Source organism: Passer domesticus, chromosome 26 (assembly GCF_036417665.1).
Source record: "Passer domesticus isolate bPasDom1 chromosome 26, bPasDom1.hap1, whole genome shotgun sequence".
NCBI lineage: Eukaryota > Metazoa > Chordata > Aves > Passeriformes > Passeridae > Passer > Passer domesticus.
This window is the reverse complement of record NC_087499.1, coordinates 132,586-141,506: the sequence shown is the minus strand read 5'-3', so window position 1 is coordinate 141,506 and position 8,921 is coordinate 132,586. Positions and strand designations below refer to the sequence as shown.

At 57.3% G+C, this 8,921-nt stretch overlaps 1 protein-coding gene across 2 annotated transcripts; it reads left to right on the top strand.

Moving 5' to 3' along the window:
- Window positions 1-2,016: 2,016 nt before the first annotated feature.
- On the top strand, window positions 2,017-8,738 carry ZNF692 (zinc finger protein 692). Of its 2 annotated transcripts, none has more exons than XM_064399500.1 (12): window positions 2,017-2,136; window positions 2,650-2,882; window positions 2,965-2,996; window positions 3,312-3,659; window positions 3,872-3,920; window positions 4,046-4,189; window positions 4,627-4,755; window positions 6,689-6,751; window positions 6,986-7,064; window positions 7,161-7,275; window positions 7,655-7,754; window positions 8,136-8,738. In XM_064399500.1, the coding sequence occupies exons 1-12, from the start codon at window positions 2,113-2,115 to the stop codon at window positions 8,488-8,490; spliced, it is 1,671 nt and encodes a 556-aa protein (XP_064255570.1). In that variant the 5' UTR covers window positions 2,017-2,112; the 3' UTR covers window positions 8,491-8,738. The 2 variants fall into 2 exon arrangements, with proteins under 2 accessions (XP_064255570.1, XP_064255568.1); XM_064399498.1 differs by having other exon boundaries at window positions 4,043-4,189.
- The last annotated feature ends 183 nt before the right edge of the window (window positions 8,739-8,921 follow it).

Genomic DNA, 8,921 nt, shown 5'->3' with positions numbered 1-8,921 from the left:
GGTGGAGAGCTGCCACTGAGGGTTCGGGGTGCAAAGGACACAGGGTACCAGGTAGGGTTAGGGCACAGGTGCAGCACCTCTCACCCTAGCCCTAGCCTCACCCTAACCAGCCCCCCAAAGAACAGCCTTTTCCCCCAACAGCAGCACAACCCAGCAACCCTAAGAGCGGGAGCAGACAGGAATCCTCCTGCTGGCACAAGACTACAACCCTCACAGCAGGACAAGGACGGACCCCTCAGAGGACAACAAGACCCACTGCAAAAAGGTAGGGAAGACATCAGAGGGTTTGAGAGCAACAGCTGGGCCTTGGAGGCTGAGCAGGTTTTTCTCAAGGTTTTTCCACAACTTCTAAGGATATGTAAGGGATTCTAGAAGGCTTCTCAGCACATTCTGGGAATTTTAGGGTATTCTAAGGAGGTTATAAGGGCTATATCAGGGGTTTTTGGAACACTCTCAGGGTGATAATCAGAAGGGATACTCTCTGAAAACGCAGAGTTTTAAGACTGCAGTGGAATACATTTAAAAAGGGCCTGAGGTCACAGAGTGAATTGGGAAAAAAAGTGATGGTCTAAAAATGGTAAATTCCAGGCCAAATGGAGTCATTGTGGCTAGCACCAGATGCAGACACCTGTGTAGGAGAGATCTTGCTTTGACTGCAGCCCCTGGTGCGAGGACACGAGGCTTGACTCTATTTGATCAGAAGGCTGATTTATTATGATATATATTATACTAAAATACTACATTACAACTATACTAAAAAGAACAGAGAAAAAGAGATCAGAAGGCTACAAAGACAAGAATAGAATAGGAATGAACAACAAAAATCCTGTGACTGCTCACAGCCTTGGCACAGGTGGCTGTGATTGGTCACTAATTGAAAACAATCTGCATCAACTAATGGAAGATTCACCTGTGGCACTGCACAGCAGCAGATAGTTATTGTTTACATTTCTTTCCTGAGGCCCTCAGCTCCTCAGGACAGGAAAAATCTTAGCAGAGGCTTTTTCACAAAAAATCTTGGCAACATCGAGGAATCCTGCACTATAGAAATGAACACCCCAAAACAACCTACATATAACCTGACAGCATGAACCTGGCCTGGTGAGTTTTGTTTCTCAGAGAAAAAGCCATCCTTCGTGTCCAGGGCCCGGTGGCCCGGAGTGGCCGGCTGCCTGCTGAAATTCCGCATGGATCAGGATACCTCCCAGATGCAAGGTGCCTGACCCTAACCATAACCCTAACCCGTGCCCTAACCCTAACCCGTGCCCTAACCCTAACCTGTGCCCTAACCCTACCTGGTACCCTGTGTCCTTTGCACCCCGAACCCTCAGTGGCAGCTCTCCACCTGTCAAGGCCCCCCCACCCACAATGTCTGTGTGTCACCCTAACCCCCCGACATTGTCCCTTAGCCCCCTAACCTCCACCGAGCACTCTCCACCCGGGTAGGGGTGGTTTTTAGGGTGACGTTAGGGCTGGTGTGAGGGCTGCTTCACCTCTCACCCTCAGGCACCCCCCACTTTGCCCCTCGAGGCACCCCCTGCCCCTCAGCCTCTTTGTGTCACCCCCGAGCTCCCCACTGCAGCCTCTCAGGGTCTCTGTGCCACCCTGGGGCCCCTGAAATCACGATTTTTCCTTCAACCAAAACTTTTACAATCACAGGTGGACAGAGATCCTCCCCTGTGTGAATGCTGGCAATCACAGCTGGGACCTCAGGCTTTACTTCGAGTGGGAAAGAGCTTTTCTGCTCCTCCAGGTACGGCTTGAAGCGATTTAGGCTCAACGCGGGGTCGCTGGGATAATTTCAGTCGTTCTGGGGTTTGTTTTGGGGGGGTGCCGAAATCTCTCGGGGACAGCTGAGCGGTGCCTGCCCCCCTCTTTTTTCCCCCCTCCTGTCTCCACGGGTCCCCCCGCGCCCATCCCCAATTTGAATCCGGGAGTTTCCCACCGTGCCCCGCGGCCGGACTACATCTCCCAGCGGCCCCCGCGGCCCCGCGCGCACGGGCGGTGGGGGGGCGCGGGGCGGGGCCTCCGCCATCTTTTCTGCGGTGCGGCAGCGGGGCCCGGCGGCTCTTAAAGGGGGCACGGTGCGGGGTGGGTCCCTCACGGCGCGGCATGGAGACCGGAGCGGCACAGGAGGTGCGCGGATGGCGGGGCGAAGGTGGAGAGGGTGGCGGGATCGCGATGGAGTCGCGGGCGTTTCCCCGTTCCGCCCGCCTCCGTCCTCCCGGCGCCCCATCCGCTTTAAGGCCCGGCGGCGGCGATGGGTGCGGTGGGGGGAGCGGTGGGGGGGGGGGGGGCGGGGAAAACCGCGCGGAGGGGGCGTGGCTTAAACGGGCGTGGCTTAAACGGGGCGGGGCTAATAGGGGCGCGGCCCTGACGGGCGCTGTGTGGGCGGGGCTTGGGGGCAGTGTGGATGCCTCCCCGCTCCCCGTTTTGTGACCCCCTCCATGTCCCAGGCCACCTCCTGTGTGTGTCCCCACCCCCCAAAATTCACCACGGTGGAGCCAGGGGACCCTAATTGCTCATCCAACCCCACCATGTCACGCCACCCCCGTGTCCCTCCTGTCACCCCACCCCCCATGTCCCCCCTGTGTCCCCCCAGGACTGTGGGGGGCTCTGTCCATGTGACCCCCAAATTGCCCCCTCCAGGCTCAGGGCAGCCCTGCGCCCCTCTCCGACGCCCCCTGCGCCTGCCCCCAGCCCCTGCCCGGGGGTCGCCCGCCGCCCCCCGAGTGCCTGCGGCGGCAGAAGCGCCGCGAGCTGGACGCGCGGCGCAGCAAGTGCCGCATCCGCATCGGCGGGCACCTGGAGCGCTGGTGCCGCCTCAAGGAGCAGCTCGGATTCGCCCTGCACTCCCAGCTGGCACAGTTCCTCCTCGACAGGTAGCTCAGAACCCCATTAAAACCCGCCCCTGGTGGGGGAAAAGCCAGGTTTCTGCTCGCTCACCTCTGTCTCCCCACGCAGGTACAGCTCTCACGGCTGCACCTGGAGCACAGGTAGGTGCTTCCCTCCCGATTCCACGTTGGCATGCAGTGGTTTGAGTCCGTTCATGCTGGAGAGGGGGGATTCCTCTTGGGATGGGTGCTGGAGAAGCACCTGGAGCCGTTCTTGGGTTTGCTCACCCCACCCAGAGCACTTGGCAAACCCTCCCTTGGCATCCCAGCTCCTTTTTGGGAAGCTGTTTGACAGTTGCTCCCTAACAAGGAGAGCCCTAGAAGCCTGAGAAAGGTGGAGAGGGCCTTGCAGCTGTCCCGGCCCTCCCCAAAATCCCATCCCTGAGCTGTTTTTCACGGATTTCTTTGTTTCCCCAGGAGAGCTGGAGCAGCTCCAGCCGGCGGCGCTGCAGCGCCTGGTCGCGCTGTCCCACGGCCACGGCCAGGAGTGTGGCTTTGTGCCAGACATCCGGCTGCCAGCGCCAGGCAGCGCGGCCCCGCTGGTTTGGGAGTGCGTGGCCGGGCACCGCTTCTCCTGGGGTGGCTCTGGGGGTCCCAGCAGCCCCTCCTGCCACCCCCCAAAAGAGGCCCAGGGGCGCGGCCCCTCGCTGGGCGCTGGGCGCCGGCGCTCGCTCCGCAGGGCCACGCTGGAGGGGACGGCCAGGTCACCCCATGGAGATAGGGATGGGGACGAGGACACAGGACGTGGTGATGCTGGTGGCACAGGTGAGCTCCTCCAGGTGACCTTTCTGCCCTCAGCCTCCCCTGGATTCCCCACCTCCAGCCCCTCTCCCAGTTCTTAGTTCAGTTCCAGCACCATCCCAGTAGGGTCAGACGCTGCCCCGAGCCCAGACCTTTCCAGCACCCCCATCCTTCCCAGCTCTCCATCCTCCTCACCTCTCCCAGCCCTTCCTCACCACCCTCCTGTCCACTTCCAGCCCCCCAGGTGCTGCTGGAACCGGGGCCTGTGGTGGCAGCTGGCGAGAGGTGAGTGCTGGCAGCCACGAGCATCCCCTGGTGAGGCCAGCAGTTGTGTCTGTCCCTGTGTCCCCAACACCACTGTCTGTGCTTGAGCCACCACGGCAGAGCTGACCCGGGTCACTGTCCAGCAGCGCCGTCCCCGGGGACGACGCAGAGCCAGGAGTTGAGCCCCGAGAGGAAGAGGAGGAAGAGGAGGACGAGGACTTTGCCAAGGGTGATGACCTGGCCTACACCGACGACCTGCGTGATGAGAACTATCACCCATCCCTGGACAGGTGGGAGAGCTGTGAGGGAGCCTGCAGGGCGGGGTGGTGTGGGACATCTGGCACCATCCCAGTCCAGACCAGTGTGGCACTGCAGGGGTTTCAGGCTTCATATCTCTGCCATGTGCTCATCCTGCTGCAGCTGGCCTGGCAGAGCGGGGAGGAGGTGGGAACAGTGTCTGTGTGGTGTTGAAATGAGGGGTTTCTGGGGTCAAAGAGCACAGAATTTTGGAGAGGCGTTTTCGTCGTGTCTCACCTGGGGGTCTTTGCCATATCCAACTGATGTCCAATCGTGTTGTACCATGTCCAGCCCAGTCTAACCAAGTCCAGCCCATGTCCTGCCATGTCTAACCGTGTCCAACTAACTCATTTCCTACCACATCCAAGCCGTATCTCACCCCGTCAAGCACCCAGCCCCTCTAACCCGCCATGCTCTGTGCCCCCTACAGCACCTCAGAGCCGCAGCGGTGCCAGAGCCAGCCCAAGGCTCGCAAGAAGCCAGCCAAGGAGGAGCAGCCCCTGCTCGAGCCAGCCCTGCCCAGCTCTGGCCCCTTGGAGGAGAAGAGCAGGCGGGTCAGGTGAGTCAGTGGTGAAGGGATGAGGGGATGGGGGTCAGAGTCATCATCTTGGGAGTGCCCAGTGCTGTGGGCCACAGGACAAGAGCTGTGTGTCCCCAAAGGGATTAAACCCTCCCCGTGATACCACTGAGTGTGGGGCAAGAGCTCCATGAGGGTCGTGTGTCTCCAGTCACTTCTCCCCATCACATTTTTGGCGCTGGGGCAAGAGCTCTGTGTCCCCAAGGAGGGGGTTTCAACCCTCCCCACGATGCTGACTGCAGGGCAGAGCTTGTTGCTTGGTCTGGGGTGTTGAGTGAGCAAATGGGGGTCTGGCTCACAAACCAGGAGCTGCATGAGCCTGGTGTCACCCACCCTGTCCCTCGTGGGACCGGTCCAGGGTGGTCAGGGAACAAGGAGAGGCAGCCAGAGCTGGGGGTGCCATGGAGGGGGGCAAAGACCCGTTGGTGAGCATTGAAATCTCCACTGGACTGGAGGTGGAACAGCCCACAATCCATCAATCCCAGCACAATCTCCTCCACGGATGGATCCACGGCTCTCCAGCAGTCTTGCAGCCAAGTGTTGGGTTTCCAGGCACACAAAATTCAATGTTTTGTGCTAAAAAAGCTTAAACCAGCCCTCAGGGCTTCACTGGGGCTTTGCACAAGCATTAAAGGTTGGGGCTTGGTCCATGCATGGCCTCAGATCCAACACACCTAGACACTTCACCTGGATGGATTTTCTTACACTTTTGATACAATAAGGGGGGAAAATCCCCCTTTTTCCTGGAATCAGCCATAACTTCTCCATCTGTTCCCTGGAAGTCGGGCTCAGCGCCAATCCTATCCCAAGAATTTCCCCAGGTGAGTGTTGTGCTGCTCCCTTACGGCTTTGATTGCTCCCTTTGAGCAGCTCCTTTTGGATGCTGAATGCCCTCCCCTCTCCCAGCAGCTCCAGAACCACCCCAGATGCAGCTGGAAGAGGGCCAACCTTCCTGGAGACCCAATCCCAGTGAAGGTAACATTGGAATTTGCTATTCCCCTCTCCCTGCCATCGTTTCCAAATCCAATGTGAGGGTAGAAAAGTCTGTGTTTAATCTGGGCTGTTCTTTTTGGGGTCAAAAGTGAATTAAATGTGAGGTTTTTTCCTGGTGCTTTTTGGGTTCTGCCTGATTTCCATCCCAAATCCCACGGTCTAGCCCTCCAAATATGTCCAAAGTTATACCTGGTGGCTTTTCTGAGGCACCAGGGGGGCTTGCAGCTCTCTGCCCACTCCCAGAGCCAAGCCCAAGCTTCAGGTCAGCCCTTTTTGGGCTGAGCTTGGTGACACGGATCATATTTTTAATATTTTGGTTAATTTCCCCCCCTCTCTTTTGTCACAGCAAGTTGAAAATGGGAGATAAAATCCTGGCTTATGAGCAAAGCAGGACTTTACAGATGTTAAGGGAGTTCTCCTCTTCTCCCTTCCCCAGGTAAAGTCACCCTGAGCTGATAAAACTTTTTTTCAAGAGATTTGGGACAAGCCTCAGGCTGAGTCCATGCTTGAGCATTGGCATCTCTCACCATTCTATTATTTGTCCTCCCCAAACCCCACTCTAATCCACTTTTAATGGATCTTTCCTTAATTCCAGGGTGACAGCCAGGAATAGTTGCTGTTTCCAGGGAGCTATGGATGAATTATAGATCAAACCAGGCTGGGAGCCAATTTCAGTGTCCTGGGACGTGTCCAAACCACGTGAAAAGGGTTTTGTAACAAGCAATAAAGAATTTATTCTCATTTTAATGCCTGAACGATGTGTTTGTTCTAGCGTCTCCTGCTGTCCATGGGGTGGAAATGGGAGAAATGCTGGTCCTGAGGATGATTTAATGTAGGATTTCCTCGGGAATCTTGGCTCTGGGCCTGGGGACAGCGGGGGGGACAACAGGGCCTGGCTCAAAATGGCTCTTTCCTATTGCAGTTGCCGTCGGCAGCCACAAGCAGGAGACAAGGACATGGCTCAGATCGGCCCCAAGAGGATCAGGTACCTGGGAAAGAGGAGGGAAGGGGCCAGGGAAGCTTCCAGGCATTCCCAGGAAGAGGAGGACGGGCAGGAGGCTCTGAAAGGGTTCCTTTGCTTCATTTTAGATTTTCTTGCGTGGGGAAAAGGGAGAGGGTGGGTGAGGAAAAAGGAGCTGGGGGCAGATTCACATTCCAAAGCTTTTCCAACCCTCCTCCTCCTTCCTGATAATGATTTTTCCCACGTTCTCTCCATCAGGAAGGCAGCGAAGCGCGAGATCCTCCTGTGTGACTTCGAAGGCTGCGGCAAAATCTTCTCCAACCGCCAGTACCTGAACGTGAGTGCCTGGGAAGACCTTTCTGGAGCACTGGGGAGCCTCGGTGGGGTGTCCTGGGAGCTGATTGATAGGTTTTCTTCCCCCCACCCATGGCAGCACCACCAGAAGTACCAGCACGTGCACCAGAAAACCTTCACCTGCTCTGAGCCCACCTGTGGGAAATCCTTCAACTTCAAGAAACACCTGAAGGAACATGAGAAGCTGCACAGTGGTGAGTGGGGCATTTCCAGGGGAATCACACCTCCTCCCCGCTATGGATTACACCTCCCTGGACACCCTCCTGGAGGGGTTACAACTCCCCGATACGGATCACGGCTCCTTTCATAGGGATCACACCTCCCTTGTGGATCACACTTGCTGTACTGATTCCACCTGATCCCATCGGATTCACACCTCCTGTGCCCCCTTCCCCATCCATTCCCAAATTCCCATCCCCGGGAGCTATCACTGTTGCCCTCTGCTCCCCAAATCTCTCCTTTATCATCTCCATTCCCACGCTGGGAAGTCTCCCTGCTCCCAAAGCACATCCCGAGGGCCCTGATGGTTTTTCCAGGCTCGATCAGCCTGATCCCTTTTCTTTTCCCCCCCAGACAAGCGGGATTACATCTGTGAGTTCTGTGCGCGCTCCTTCCGCACCAGCAGCAACCTGATCATCCACCGACGGATCCACACTGGGGAGAAGCCACTCCAGTAAGTCCCAGTTCCATTTCTGACTTGCCAGCAAGTCCCATCCCTGCCCTTCCAGCAGATCCCAGTCCCATCCCTGCAGCCCTGCTCAGCCTCGGAGTCTTTTGCCATCCTTTTCAACCCAAAATCAGCTCCTCAGCAATCCAGCCAAAAGCCAGGCTGAGATTTCTCCCGAGGTTTCTGCCCTTGGAGCTGGCTGTGTCCAGACCCAGCAGGTCCAGGGCAGTGTTTAAGTAGGCACAGCTTAACGAGCTGGAACAGAACGAAGGATGACTCCTGTCCAACCCATTCATGCCAGGAGGGCGCTGGAGCTTCAATCCACATTCCAGCCCCGAGCATGGTTCTCCCTGCGCCTCATCCCTGGGGATTTTTTTGCTCCTCCAGGTGTGAAATCTGTGGCTTCACCTGCCGCCAAAAAGCCTCCCTGAACTGGCACATGAGGAAACACGACGCCGACTCCTTCTACCAATTCCCGTGTGATGTCTGTGGCAAGAGGTTCGAGAAGCGGGACAACGTCACCGCCCACAAGAGCAAGAGCCACCCCGGGGGGCTCCCCCATCCCGAGGGAACCCGGCAGCACCCGGAGCCCCCCGGGCCCGTGGAACCTCTGGAGCTGCTTGGGGATGTCCTGGGCAGAGGGGGGGATGCAGGGAGGACCCCACTGGAGTTTGGGGTGGGGGGCGCTGGGCAGGATCCAGGCACACCCCAGGGCCACGGGGTGGGTGAGGGGGAGTCCTAGAGGGCTCGTCCCCCAGTTTGGGGACTGGAGCAAAACTGGGGGTGATGCTGGACGGTGCAGCAGCTCCAGGTGCCAAAAATACATGGGAGAGGCAAAACTGGGGAAAATCGCAGTTTTTCAGCCAAATCCTAGACGAAATCCCAAGTTTTCAGCCAAATCCCAATTTTTTTTTGCCAAATCCCAGCCTCCCTTGAGCCCAGCAGTATTGCCACAAGTGGATCCTCAATAAAGACTTATTTTGGGTAAAAGTGGGATTTGGTGTCAGATTTTTATGGGAAAAAGATAGAAAAGTGGTATTTGGATGGTCTGGAAAATGGGTTGGAGAGGGGGTGGAGACACCAAACACCCAGGAACTGGGGACCCTAACTGGGATGAGAGGGAGCTCCCAGTGAGTCTGTGCCTCCAAACTGGGATGGGTGGGAGCTCCCAGT